We start from the raw sequence: 15,251 nt of genomic DNA on the forward strand, positions 1-15,251 counted from the left end.
TAGGGAGCTTAGTGATGCTGACTGTGATGGAGCCCTGACCCTTCCTGAGTTCTGTGCTGCGTTTCATCTCATTGTGGCTCGGAAGAACGGCTACCCATTGCCTGAGGGCCTGCCTCCAACTCTGCAGCCAGAATACCTGCAGGCAGGTAAGGCCTCACCATCAATTGTAAACCTTAAGTACTTTTCCTCCAGGCTGTGTAAAAAACTTGTTTCTTGAAATGATGTCCAGATACTTTGGGGAGTCCTTGGTATTTACAGTTATTGTTCTTTAACTGCTGTTAGACTTTCACATCTCATAATGTGAGGAATAGGGCTGATCTGGGTAAGTGTGTATTACCTGTTTTTCTCATTCTATACCATCTGGGTGGATTTGAACCAAAGTCACTTACCCTTTCATGACAGTTGTGAAATAGGCAAGTACTGAACCTCACAGCTGGTATAAAATGAAGAGGAAGATCCTGTAGAGCCAAGTGTTAACTTGGCATTTTTAGGCACACCCCAGTGTCTCTGGGTGGCCCTGGGCAATGGAGTGGAATAGAACTCTTATACCTAATTTAAAAGTCAAAAAATTAGCCGGGCACGGTGGCTCACGCCTGTAATCCCAGCATTTTGGAAGGCCGAGGCGGGTGGATCGTGAGGTTGGGAGATCGAGACCATCCTGGCTAACATGGTGAAACCCCGTCTCTACTAGAAAATACGAAGAAAAAAATTAGCCGGGCATGGTGGTGGGTGCCTGTAGTCCCAGCTACTTTGGAGGCTGAGGCAGGAGAATGGCGTGAACCCAGGAGGCGGAGCTTGCAGTGAGCCGAGATCGCGCCACTGCACTCCAGCCTGGGAGAAAGAGTGAGACTCTGTCTCAGAAAAAAAAAAGAAAAAAAAAAAAGTAAAAAAATTACATGCAGTGAAATGTGCAAAGTGTTGTCACCTTAAATGTGTGCTTGATGAATTTTTGTGTATGTATACACCCATGTAACTACAATCAGATGAAGATATAGAATATTCTAGCATATCAGAAGGTTAGAACGGTTATATTTCTCCTTAATAAAACAGTCTCGCTCAAATTATTGTTTTGGACCCTTTAGATGGGAAAGAGTCATGGTGAGTATAACGTGTATTAATTCCTTTGGGAGAGTAGAAAAATTAATAGTGTGTCTTGCCCTTTTCAAAGGCAAGTGGGCACTGGTCTGATTTCCATTATTCATGGAAGTATAGTGCTCATTGAGAGGCCCCAGAAACAGCTGGTGCTTTCAACAGCCTTTCTCACTTTTTTTTTTTTTTTTTTTTTTTGAGACGGAGTCTCGCTCTGTCGCCCAGGCTGGAGTGCGGTGGCGCAATCTCGGCTCACTGCAAGCTCCGCCTCCCGGGTTCACGCCATTCTCCTGCCTCAGCCTCTCCGAGTAGCTGGGACTACAGGCGCCCGCCACCACGCCCGGCTAATTTTTTGTATTTTTAGTAGAGACAGGGTTTCACCGTGGTCTCGATCTCCCGACCTCGTGATCCGCCCGCCTCGGCCTCCCAAAGTGCTGGGATTACAAGCGTGAGCCACCGCGCCCGGCCCTTTCTCACTTTTTAGGGAAGGGCTGTTAAAGAAATGAGAGCTTAGTCATGGGTGATTATTAGCAAGAGGGAGCAGTGTCTAAAGAAACTTTAATTACTTATTAGTAGAGTATAAATTTTGTGATTAGATCTGCAAAAGGCCTTAGATTATCTTGTCTAGCCCTTTCCTCATGATGACACCAGATTCAAAGTGGCAAATGTCTTATCTAAGTCAGTCTCGGGGCCTCTGACTCTCTTAAATAAAAAGTCTGTCATTTTCTGTGTTAAATAGTGAGAGAATAGGAACTCAACCAAAGGGAAGAGGCCAAGTTTGTGGCTGCTGCTAAGTGACAGGTAAACATGTTGGGGGAAGAGTGACCCATTCTGGGATCTTCTTCAAATGTCCACATAAAATATATGAAGGGGAGAGTTCAGAGAGCAAAACCTACTAATTTCTGGCTTGGATTTTGCTAACAATACCTGCTTTCTGCCTACTGCAGGCTGTAACTCTAGCCTGCTGCCCTTCCTTAGATGCTTGGAAGACTCTCATGGGTCCCAGGAATTAGCTTGCAGTTGAGGAGCATGGGAAACTCTTCTTTTCTCTTTGGTGTCTTTCTGTGTCCATCTCATTCTCTCCCTCGTCTTGTCTTGTCTTGTCTTGTCTTGTCTTGTCTTGTCTTGTCTTGTCTGTTCTTTCTGTTTCTCCTGAATCAGGGCAAAGAAGCACTGGCATTCTGGGGGCTATCTTGACGCCTACATGGCTCTCATTGCCAAGGCAGTGCAGGGTCATAGAGGAGCCCCTTTTCTTGGGATTGGAGACACATGGGGCTTTTGTCTCTCTCTAAAGGGAATTAATAGCTGGCAAAGGGCCAAGTTCTGTTCTAGGGTTATATTTAATACTTTCACTGTGTCCTCTTTCAAGCCCTGGAGAGAGTCCTGGGTAACCTCATCTCCCATACCCACACTGAGTTTTCTGTTTGGGGGTCATGACTAGTACTGTTTTATTGTTTTGATGCCATATGGCCATGGAACCTGTGGGACATGCCATGACTCCTTATTTGGTAAGTCACTTTTGTAGGTGTCCAGGTGTTTCACAGACTATTTCAAAAGTCACTGACATAACGGCTGGGTGTGGTGGCTCACGCCTGTAATCTCAGCACTTTGGGAGTCCAAGGCAGGTGGATCATTGGAGGTCAGGAGTTTGAGACCAGCCTGACCAACATGGTGAAACCCCATGTATTAAAAATACAAAAATTAGACAGATGTGGTGGCACACACCTGTAGTCACAGCTACTAGGGAGGCCAAGGCAGGAGAATAACTTGAACCTGGGAGGCAGAGGTTGCAGTGAGCCAAGATTGTGCCACTGTACTCTAGCCTGGGTGACAGAGCGAGACTCCATCTCAAAAAAAAAAAAAAAAAAGTCACCGACATAATTTTTAGACATCTGAAAGCCCTGAGCTAAAAGTATGTTACCAGGAAAGAAGTAATCTCTTGATTCCTTTCCTACTGCCAATGGCTTCTTTTGACCTGCTTATTCAGTAGAGGAGAATCTATAAAAAAGAGTGCCAATGAGCCCCATGTTTCTTCCTGGACTTTTATGGAGACTGTCAGCATGCATTTATACAGGAACAAGGGAAGAATCCGTCATATACACTTCAACTAAACAAAAATTGCACATCATTTCCAGAGCTTGTGGGATTAATCTTAAATAATAATTATATAGTTCTAACAGAAAACATGAAAGAACCCATAAAACTCTATCAAACTCAGTGATGGTATATTTTAAAATGCTTTATCACCTATGTTTATCATTGTATGAAGCTTAAGAAAATGGCCAGAACCACCCAGGTCTCCTCTGCTTTTTTTGCTTTTCTTTGCAAAATATGAGTGATCCTATTCATTTTTTTTGTTCATTTTAATGGCATCTCATTTACTGTTTTTCTTTTTTCTTTCTTTTTTTTTTTTTTTGAGATGGAGTCTCGCTCTGTTGCCCAGGCTGGAGTGCAGTGGCACAATCTTGGCTCACTGCAAGCTCCACCTCCCGGGTTCATGCCATTCTCCTGCCTCAGCCTCCAAAGTAGCTGGGACTACAGGCACACGCCACCACGCCTGGCTAATTTTTTGTATTTTTAGTAGAGATGGGGCTTCACCATGTTAGCCAAGATGGTCTCGAGCTCCTGACCTCACGATCCACCCGCCTCGGCCTCCCAAAGTGCTGGACAACGCGCCCGGCCTAGTGTTTTTTTTTTTTTTAAAAAAAACTTAACTCTTACCTTTTTCCAACTTTTTTCTAATCTATATTCACTCTTTAAAAAATCTAATCCAGTTTTTGATAAGATTGGTGAAGAGTATAAATTTGGTTGATATCTTCATGCATTCATAACTAGACAAGCTTGTTTTCTAAAATAATAATTTTTTTTTTTGAGATGGAGTCTTGCTCTGTCACCCAGACTTGAGTGCAGTGGCATGATCTTGGCTCACTGCAATCTCCGCCTCCCGGGTTCAAGCAATTCTCCTGCCTCAGCCTCTCGAGTAGCTGGAACTACAGGCACCTGCTACCATGCCTGACAGATTTTTGTATTTTAGTAGAGATGGGGTTTCACCATGTTGACCAGGATGGTCCCAAACTTCTGGCCTCAAGTGATCCACCCACTCGGCCTCCCAAAGTGCTGGGATTACAGGCATGAACCACCCACCACACCTGGCCTGTTTTCTAAAATAATGGAACAAGACTTGTATCTGATGCCATTTTACTTGCAATTATGGAAATAGTCCCTTTTCCCTAATAGTAAAACTTCAAGAACAGAGTTGTATTAGTTGGTGGCTTACCCACTAGCCTTTTGATAGTTTCATCCAAAGTCTCCTTTTGATAGTTTCATCCAAAGTCTCCTTTTGATAGTTTCATCCAAAGTCTCCTTTTGATAGTTTCATCCAAAGTCTCCTTTTGATAGTTTCATCCAAAGTCTCCTTTTGATAGTTTCATCCAAAGTCTCCTTTTGATAGTTTCATCCAAAGTCTCCTTTTGATAGTTTCAGCTGGGTGAGATGGCTCACGCCTGTAATCCCAGCACTCTGGGAGGCTGAGGCAGGAGGATCAATTGAGGTCAGGATTTTGAGACCAGCCTGGGCAGCATGGTGAAACCCCATCTCCACCAAAAAATACAAAAATTAGCCAGATGTGGTGGCATGCACCTGTGGTCCCCAGCTACTCGGGTGGCTGAGGCAGGAGAATCGCTTGAACCTGGGAGGCAGAGGTTGCAGTGAGCTGAGATAACGTCACTGCACTCCAGCCTGGGTGACAGAGTGAGATTCCGTTTCAAAAATAATATAAAAATAAAAAAATTAAAAAGTCACCTTTTGATAGGTGATTGGGTGGGTTCTGGTAGAAATTTTTGCCATAGAGTTTGTTAAAAAAATACCTATGGAGTACTTACTGCATGAGAGGTACCACATTGTTCACTGTGGTCAGAATGCTGCATGAAACAGAGCTCCTACTCCCATGAACTTGTGGGCAGTTGATACGTGCCATGAAGGGGAAGTACAGGCGCAGCAAGAGGGTGCATGATCTTAGGGAAGATTTCCTTAAACGTTTGGGCTGAGATGTGAAGGCTGAGCTAAGGACTACATAGGTGAAGAAGAGAGAAGCTTAGGTTCTGGGAAGGGGGAACAGCAGGTATGCTGGGGAGGCTCTGAGGGGGCTGGGAACATAGGAGGAGTGGGAATTTCAGGCCACAGTGGCTGGCGTGCACAGAACCAGGGTAGAGGGGCTAGGTTGAAGCTGAGGAAGAAGGTGGGGAACATATGACGGGCAATAATGTCACCTTATTTTAGGCAGATAAGTGACACAATCAGATTTGCTACGTGAAATGATCATGCAGGTTACTGTCCAGAGAACAGGTTTTGAAGGGCACAGGTAGAAACCAGAAGACTAAGTTGTGGTAGCTGGCCAGTCAGGAGCAGCGGGGTCCTTGCAATGGGGAGGCGACAGTGGGATGGAGAGATGTGGACACCTTGGAGGGAGATTTAGCAGGTAATTGACAAAATTTATAGTTTTGGAAAGTGTTAGCTTTCTTCACAGGAAGATCCCCTCATGATAAAGCATCAGTCATATAATACCAGTCAGAGCCTTGATTGATAGACTAGAAAGAGAAATCGGTGAAATTCAGACCAGAGTAAGCAAATGAACAAATTAAGGTACTTGTACTCAACTCCATGTGGTGCTGATATTCAGACCAGTACTTCCTTACTTACTGTATGTATGTATGCATGTATGTGTTTATTTAAATTAGATAGACACGTAGGTAGGTAGATAGGTAGATACAAAGACAGATGAGACAGGGTCTCACTATGTTGCCCAGGCTGGTCTCAAACTCCTGGGCTCAAGCAATCCTCCTGCCTTGGCCTCCCAAAGTGCTGGCATTACAGGTGTGAGCCACCATGCCTGGCCAATGGCCAGTACTTTACTGCAGAAGGATATTGGCATTTCAGTCCCTGATGGGAGTGGGAGAGTGGGGAAAGATTAAAAACAATGCCACTCCACTTTTCACATTTGATTCAAATTTTTTTAAACCTTGCATTACAATTTTATTTCCTAATAGCTTGTTTTGACAAATTTGATTTGTAGCTTCTGTTTATTATCTGCCACAGTCTGCTTTTCCTCTTTGGAATATTGACAAATTTTCTAGCTGTTGAGGTATTTCTTTCCTAATTACTTTGTGACAAAGTAGTGAAGCAGAATCTGCTTCTAAGACATAGCCTGGTGTGAAGTAATTAGCTTACCAAGTAGCCTGATTTTTCCTCATGTGAATTCACTCAACTACGGAAATAACAGCTAGTGTCACTATTACATATTGAAAGAAACCCTTAATGTGATTTTTTTTCTTTGTTGTAAATCAGCAAGAATTTATGCTCTTATTTTTATCATTCCTGCCAACCAAGGAGATAAATATTTCGTAAAATCATGTTGGGTGCACATCATTATAAGATCTTGCCTATTTCCAACAATAGTTAAATGATGTATTTCCTTAGTTAATGTCCCTATACATTAGAAACTACACTAGTAACATAGTTAAGACCTACATATTGTGATAGTGATGGTTATTGTGGAAAATTACTATGCTATAACATGAAGCGTTCAGAGCACATACCCTTCAGCCAGACTGCTGAGAGTTCAAGTCCCCGCTCTTCCATTTATCAGCTGTATGACCTTGAGTAAGTTGCCCTGTTCTCAGTTTCATCACATGTGAAATGGGGATAATAGAAGTACTGGGTTGTCCATATGAAGAACTGAAAATACTACCTCAGCATGATGAATGCCATACGTGGTCTATCAGAGCTAGCTGGTTTTGTTGTTATATTTAGCAAGCACAGAAAAGCTGATGGGAAACACTGATTACTATGGCTATAGGAAATATTCTTATATATTCTTTTTGTTTCTTCTTAGCTTTTCCTAAGCCCAAGTGGGACTGTCAATTATTTGATTCTTATTCTGAGTCACTGCCGGCAAATCAACAGCCTCGTGACTTGAATCGGATGGAGGTAAAAAATCTTCATATGCTGATAAATAAGGATGTGTATGGAGTTAAATCCATTAGCCTATGTTCTTTATGAATTCTGGAAAATGAACTTTTTTTTGTTTGAAAATGAGCTTTTATAACATTTCCTTTTCATACTTGGTAATTATTAATACTTTGATGCTCAACCTTTCAGATCTAGACACCAGATGTATCTATAATTTTTTTCCCTTTTCTCCCTAAAACTGGATGTGGTAAAGTAAGTAACATAATCTCTAGACCTTCTAGATGTGAAATGTAGATGTAGCCAAACTAAGCCAGAAAATTCTAGCCAAGTTATTTACTTTAACCGAGCTTTAATTCCCTAGTAAACAGTTTTAATTGTATTTTTATCAGTTGGGCATTAGTAAGCTATACTGAACCAGAACTGTTTTGAGAAGAGGTTTGAGAACTTTATATGAGGGCCCCAAATCACATTTGGAACTCCCTCAGGGTTTTTAGCTTTTGGACCAAATGAGGACTGATTTGGATGATCCCCAGAAGGAACTTGGAGAATTCCCCCAGTGTTGGGCCATGGATGGAAGGGCTTAGCTAAGTGCTTAGGAAGCGTTAGCTATGGATCAATAAATAGGAGTTGTTATAGTTATTGCTGTCATCACCATTGTCATTATCATCATCATCACCATTATGATTACTATGATGACAATTTAGGATACCTGCTGTTCCTTTCCTTTAAAGATCTGGAAATGTTTAATAAATGGAGCTTTATTCACAGACTCCATAATAGTCAGAGACTATTAGAGTCCTCTGACCCTAGTTGAAACCATTGCAAGATGATAGAAGTCAAAGGCAGGGAACAGGGACATTTCTTTAATATCTTGTGACTGTGCATGATGATTTATTTTCTCACATGAGGCCCTCATGCCTGTAGCATGTGTTATGGATGGCACCGTCTGCTCCCCTGTGAGCCAGTCAAGCCTGCCTTTCCAGTGCCCCTCTGACTAACATCTCTCTGCCATTTTGCTTCTCTTTCTTTGAGTTGTATCCTCCATGGTACTTTCCTCAGATTTCTACTCATGGGAAAAAGACATAAAGAAAAGTCACTTCAGGAGGAATGACAGATGTGCATTTGAAGAATTTTGGTTAAAATTTTTTTTTCTGCAGAATGCATATGACAAAGAGACAGATAAAATAGTTTGCCACTTTTCATGGCCTTCAGTTTACTTTGGGGCTTCTAGCAGTGTTTAAAGAGCTTTGTTTATCAAGCCAGGATGGATACGTCTATGGCTCTCTGACTATGTGTGTGTGTGTGATGGGCTCCCCCTGCTTGCATAAAATGATGAAGTTATTCGTTGGTCCTCTTTAAAATGGCCATAAAATCTGTTACACACGCACACCCTGATGTCTGTTTTACTCTGTTACACACACACACACACACACACACACACACAGTCTCTCTCGCTTGCTCTCTCTCTCTCTCTCTAATGTCCTGGATGACGTTACATATATTCACCTTTGTGGATATTATATGCAGCTAGTTTTATATACTTTTGTATACTTTAAGTGGCCTCCTTGGGGAGGGGAGATTAAAAACTACCTAGTCTTTTTTTTTTTTTTTGCCCTATCTAAAGAAGAAAGCAAAACAACAACAAAAAATCCCTCTTTTCCAACCAAATTGTTATTTTTGAGGATGCTATGGTTTTAGACAATGAACGCAGTAAACAAAATTCAAGGACAAAGTAATAGGGTTTATTGATGATTTGTTCATTTAAGAAGTACGGGTCAGATTGCAATAATGATTCAATATTTCATGTTCTTCTAAGCTATTACTGATTGTTCTTTCTACCAGTCTTTTAATCTGTCGTGAATGCACGGAGTTTAATTAGATTTTGGAACCAGCCCTGTGATCGATGACTCCAGTATAGGTGGTTGTGTTCTGAACAAAGCTGCAGGTGATTTAGGTCTCAGGTCATGAGAAATTGGCTTAGTGATACATCTTTTTCTAAAGAAAGCAGAGCTGTAGCCGTGTACTTATTTCCATTGAGAATTACAGATGATAATTTCAGGTATATTTCTTTTTATGAGTGTCTCTTACATTACTGGATTTCTTTCTTTTTCTAAACAGCTTTATTGATAGAGACTTTACATACCATACCCATTTAAAAGTATACAATTCAGTAATTTTTATTATATTAACAGTTGTTCCACCATCACTACAGTTTAATTTTAGAAAAACATCATCAGCCCAAAGAGAAACCCAATACTCACGAGCAGTCACTTCCTATTCCACTGTCTCTGCCAGCCTCTGATAATCACTAGTCTATTTTCTGTCTCTAGATTTGCCTATTCTGGACATTTCATATAAATGGAAGCATATAGTATGTAGTGTTTTGTGACTGCATTCTTTCACTTAGTATAATGTTTTCAAGGTTCACTGAGATCATAACATGTATCAGTGCTTCATTCCTTTTCAATGCTGAATAATATTGCATTGTATGGATATGCTACATTTTGTCCATTCATCAGTTGATGGATATTTGCATTGCTTCCACTTTTGGCTTTTGTAAATAATGCTGCTATGAACATAGATGTACAAGTTTTTGTGTGGATGTGTGTTTTCGGTTCTCTTGAGTGTATACCTAGGAGTGGAGTTGTTGGATTGTATCATAACTTTCTGAGGAACCACCAAACTGCCTTCCAAAGCAACTATACTATTTTACATTCTTCCACTAGCAGTGTATGAGGGTTCCAATTTTCCCACATCCTTGTTAACACTTATTGTCTGCCTTTTTGATTTTAGACACCCTAGTGGAATGAAGTGGTATCTCATTGTGGTTTTGATTTGAGTTTCCTAATGATTAATGATGTTGAGCATCTTTTTGTGTGCTTATTAGTCATTTGTATATCTTCTTTGGCCAAGTGTCTACGTCCTTTGTCCATTTTAAAATTGCATTACTTGTCTATTGAATTGTAAGTGTTCTTGTGCTTTTGGCATCATATCTAAGAAACCATTGCCTAATATTAAATCACAAAGATTTACTGCCGTGTTTTCTTCTAAGAGTTTTGTTTGTTTGTTTTGTTTTGTTTTTTTGAGACGGAATCTCGCTCTGTCACCAGGCCAGAGTGCAGTGGTGTGATCTCAGCTCATTGCAACCTCTGCCTCCCGGGTTCAAGCAATTCTCCTGCCTCAGCCTCCTGAGTAGCTGGGACTACAGGTGTGCGCCACCAAGCCCAGATAATTTTTCTATTTTTAGTAGAGACAGGGTTTCACCATGTTGGCCAGGATGGTCTCAATCTCTTGACCTTGTGATCCACCCACCTCGGCCTCCCATAGTTCTGGGATTACAGGCGTGAATCACTGAGCCTGGCCTCTTCTAAGAGTTTTATAGTTTTAGACCTTTACATTTAGGTGTGTGATTAATTTTGAGTTAATTTTTGTGTATGTTCTGAGGAAGAGGTCCGACTTTATTTTTTTGTATGTGGATTTCTAGTCGTCCCAGCACCATTTATTGAAAAGATGTTTTTTTCCCCATTGAATTGTCTTGCACCCTTGTTGGAAATCAACTGACCATAGATGTAAGGGTTTATCTCTGAGTTTTCAGTTCTATTCTATTGATCTATATGTTTATGACTATGCCAGTACCACAGTGTCTTGATAATTTTAGATTTGTAGTAAGTTTTGAAATCAAGAAGTGTGAATCCTTTAACTTTTTTCTTCTTTTTCAAGAATATTTTGCTATTCTGACTTCCTTGCATTTCCATATGAAATTTAGGACAAGCTTGCCAAATTCTGACAAAAAAAGATTGCATTGAATTTGTAGATCAGTTTGGAGAGTATGGCCACCGTACCAATATTAAGTCTTCCAACTCATGAACATGAGATGTCTTTCCATTTATTTAGATATTTAATTTCTTTCAACAATTTTTTGAGTTTTCTTTTTATCTACATTGCCTACTTCTAAATTATGTTATTCTCCAAAGGGGCCTGATTTATAATGCAGGTGGGAAAAGACAATGAAAGAAATGCACTGTTATGATACATTGTCTGTTCTATTGGAGATAGTAGACTTTGAATAGAAAATTATATCTGGATACTTCGTTTTAATGAGTAAATCCCAGCACTATGTGAGGCTGAGGTGGGTGGATCACGAGGTCAGGAGATTGAGACCATCCTGGCTAACACGGTGAAACCCTGTCTCTGCTAAAAATACAAAAAATTACCCGGGCATAGTGGCATATGCCTGTAGTCCCAGCTACTCAAGAGGCTGAGGCAGGAGAATCACTTGAACCCGGGAGGTGGAGGTTGCAGTAAGCCAAGATTCTGCCACTGCACTCCAGCCTGGGCGACAGAGCAGGACTCTGTCTCAAAAAAAAAAGAATTACCTGAGTGAAGACTGTTAAATCTTAGACCAGTTTTCTACTGAGTAATACTTCGGTCTCTTTCTTCAGATCAGTTTAAAAACAAAAGTATTGCTTATCTCTCTGGGGTTGTTTAGGTTCTGAGAGGTAAACCAATTAACTTTTTGGAACACCAGATGGCTCCAGGCATTTACTCTCCTTCCTTCAAGATAAATGTTACAATTTATCTTTATTTGATTTGTGACTATGTTTTAAACATAAACAGTATCAAAAGACATATGTTGACAAGTCTTCCTCCCATCTACCAACTCACCTTTCAATTCTTACATATCTTTTCAGAGTTTGTGTATATAAATAAAGCAAATGTGTATATATATTATTCTTGAACTTAATCTTATAGGCCTTAGAGTGCATATTCTTTTCCAGCTTTGAGGTATAATTGACAAAAAATGTATATTTATGATGTTTTGATCTATGTATATATTGTGAAATGATTACTGCAATCAAGCTAATTAACATATCTGTCACCTCTCACATAGTTACCTTTTTTTGGTGTGGTGAGAACATTTAAGATCAACTTCCTTAGCAGTTTTCAAGTATACCATACATTGTTATTAACTATAGTTAGAATGTGTGTTAAATTGAGAATTTACAAGAAGTAAATTTACAGTAAGTAGATTTTAAACGGTTTAAAACTAATTCATACTTGATAGATTTGGGTATTCATATTAGTGTAAGGACTTCCCCCCGTTTGCATTAGGAGAAAATTTTAATCTGCTCATCAGTAAAATTCTTTTATCCTACAACAAGAAGGCTATTTTAATCAGGTTTAGACACCATCTGCATGACAGATCTTGGCAAACACCCACATTGTGGGGCCACTTGTCAGAACTTCTTTGTGTTTGTGAAAAAATACATAAAGAACAGGTTTGTTCTTGGCCAAATGGACAAGAGTTGCTATGCAATTCTGTGGCTGAATCCCAGTCTGAATTCAGATTTAATACATGTGCCTTAATCTGAATCATTTTTTCCTCTGTGTATGTAAAATTTCAATACAAATTAACATATACCTCACTAGGAACCTAAAAAAAATAAGATAGTATTAAATGCAGGGTTTACTGCAGATGGAAATGTTGGCAAGAAATAATAGCTTTTAAGACATTTTCGGCCAGGTGCGGTGGCTCACGCCTATAATCCTAGCACTTTGGGAGGCTGAGGCGGGTGGATCACGAGGTCAGGAGATGGAGACCATCCTGGCTAACATGGTGAAAGCCCATCTCTACTAAAAATACAAAAAATTAGCCGGGCGTGGTGGCAGGCGCCTGTAGTCCCAGCTGCTCAGGAGGCTGAGGCAGGAGAATGGCGTGAACCCGAGAGGTGGAGCTTGCAGTGAGCCGAGATCGCACCACTGCACTCCAGCCTGGGCGACAGAGCGAGACTGTCTCAAAAAAAAAAAAAAAATTTTTTTTTTCGTCGTATGTGTGCATCACTTAATTTCTATTCCAACCAGTTTAATTCATTTACTTTTCTTTTTCAAAGAAGACATCTGTTAAAGACATGGCTGACCTTCCTGTCCCTACCCAGGATGTAACTAGTGATGACAAACAAGGTAGGAAAAGAGTGAGTTTTCTTCCTTAACCAACCTTCTACCTCTGTTATCTTATCTACTCCTCTTGGAATGGTGGCTTCTAGAGCATATGAGGGCGGTTCTCAGCATGTAAGCACATTTGGATAGATTAAGTAGTTCAAATCATTGTCATAAAACAATAGTTAACAAAGTGGTAGCAAGAGCTTGAGTGTCCAGAGTCTTCCAACTCATTGGCCCTTTAGTCATTGCTGACCCTCAGGCTACTCTTAACACCTTACACTGGAATCTGATTGTAGCAATTAGGAAATGACAGGAAGCTGAACAAATTGAGAACTTAACATGTTGTGTTTGCGGATGTGATCCCAGACATCAGTGTAAATGCACATTTGCACACAGCTCTAATCCATGAGGAAGTTCTCTTCTGGACAGAGCTTCTGTCCTTAGTGTTTATCTGTTTCTTGGCTTTGCGAGTGTGGGAGTGTGACATGGAGCCCAGCTACAATTTTCCTATCTTACTGGGCAGCTGAGAAGCAGTGCAGCACAGCATTCCTTGTTAGAGCTACTCCCAGGGAAGAGTTGGCCTGGGAATATCTAGAAGTGTGGGAGGGACCCTCTCCCCCACCTCCTATACTTGGTGTAGTGCTTTATAATCTACCAGGTCCTTCCTCATATACTGTCTTATTCAGTCCTCACAAAACTGAATGGAAGCTGGTAAGTTTTATCACCTGAAATTTAGAGATGAGTAAACTGAAATTCAGACACTATGAATCATTTGCCTAGTTATTAAGAAAAAGATTTGGGACAAGAACCAAGATTTTTTCTAAGCCTCAAGCCAGTATTCTGCCTGTTATTTGATATTGATTTACTACCCATGAATGAGAGGCTCATTTGAAGGGACTAAAAATCAGTGAAGCTATTTCAGGTTTTATTGTTGAGGCCTGCCATTGATTAGGCATTGTATGGGGGCTAAACATGAAAAATAAGTTTTCCATTAAGTGACAGTAATTGCATGTTCTCTGTTTAAATACTTGCTTCGGAGAGACAGGTAGAACTTGACATTGTCTGCAGTAGCATGTACTCTGACCATTCTCCTAACTGCACAGTGGAATAACTGGGCAAACTGTAAAAATATTGAAGCCTGGATTTCACTCCCAGGGATTCTCATGTCATCAGTCTGGGTGTCAGGAATGAAAGAGGGAGAAACTCCCAATACTTCCTAGTAATACTCCTCCTATCTGCTTGAGGTGCTCTCTCTGGAAAGTTGAAAATACATCTTTGCTCTTTGTAGAAGGAGAACCTATTTCCATACTCCAGGAGGTCTTTATTGTTTTAGTAAATGCTATAGCAACTTTTAGAGGTTTGTGAGACCTGTTTTTGTAAGTGATGACTAGCGATTCTTTGTTTTAATCCAGTTTGCCTCAGAAATAACATTTTATAGTTTTAATTTTTTTTCCTCTTTTCTCTTTCTTGTTGCTTAAAAAACAAAACACCACTAGCTTTGAAAAGTACTATCAACGAAGCCTTACCAAAGGACGTGTCTGAGGATCCAGGTAGGAGAAAACCATTTTTGTATACTTTCTATATAATTATTTAAAAATAAAAAACAGCAAGTCAGTGAGTAGAAGACTGATATCTCTGTGATAGTGTGTCTGTTTCTGTCTATTTATTTGTCTTGTATTTTATTATAAGGAAACCTTTTGGCTTTTTACCCTTTCTCTCTTTTCAGGTATGAGAACAGGGTGATATCTTTTCAAGTTTTTAAGTTTCACTGAAAGGATCACGAAGGATCACTCCGTGTGAATATAGGGTCTTGTTACTAAGTGCAAAATTGAGAAGGCTTGAGGTTGAGACGATTTCAACAAGCCATTTTGGGTTTTGTGTAGAGTAAGGAACTTATAGGGTAGATCAATTGGAGGCCCAGAGTTGGTATTTTCCATTTCCAAAGCAGAAATCTCAAATATTTTTATTATGCTTCACCACCAGGAAGGCAACTATATGTGCTTATATATGGAGTGGATTCCAAGGAGAAAAAGAAAAGTTGTCCAGGTTTTTGGAGCGTCAGACCTATGTCTGTGGAGTCACGGAGAATGGCTGCCCCTGTGTCCTCAGCTCTCTGTTGATGGAGCCATCATTGAACCAAGTTGAATCTAGTTAAAAAAACAAAGTGGCTACAGAAGACATTACTATTTGGAGCTCTAGTTATAAGGATATGAAAGAAGTTGTTGCTTTCTCTTTTGCTATTTTATTTCTTGCAT

The 15,251-nt window shown here is 40.3% G+C and overlaps 1 protein-coding gene across 7 annotated transcripts in view; it reads left to right on the forward strand.

Annotated features, from left to right (window-relative positions):
* REPS2 (RALBP1 associated Eps domain containing 2) overlaps nt 1-15,251 on the forward strand; it is a 207,737-nt gene that overhangs the window by 106,047 nt on the left and 86,439 nt on the right. For 4 of the 7 annotated variants that reach the window (XM_055267321.2, XM_055267322.2, XM_055267324.2 and 1 more), the window contains exons 8-11: nt 4-146; nt 6,980-7,074; nt 12,948-13,017; nt 14,493-14,546. In XM_055267321.2, coding sequence (XP_055123296.1) covers nt 4-146; nt 6,980-7,074; nt 12,948-13,017; nt 14,493-14,546 — 362 coding nt within the window. The remainder of the gene's footprint in view (nt 1-3; nt 147-6,979; nt 7,075-12,947; nt 13,018-14,492; nt 14,547-15,251) is intronic. The other 3 variants (XM_055267326.2, XM_055267323.2, XM_063634564.1) reach the window with 1 other exon arrangement.

The sequence above is a fragment of the Symphalangus syndactylus genome, chromosome X (assembly GCF_028878055.3).
Source record: "Symphalangus syndactylus isolate Jambi chromosome X, NHGRI_mSymSyn1-v2.1_pri, whole genome shotgun sequence".
In the NCBI taxonomy this organism is placed as follows: domain Eukaryota; kingdom Metazoa; phylum Chordata; class Mammalia; order Primates; family Hylobatidae; genus Symphalangus; species Symphalangus syndactylus.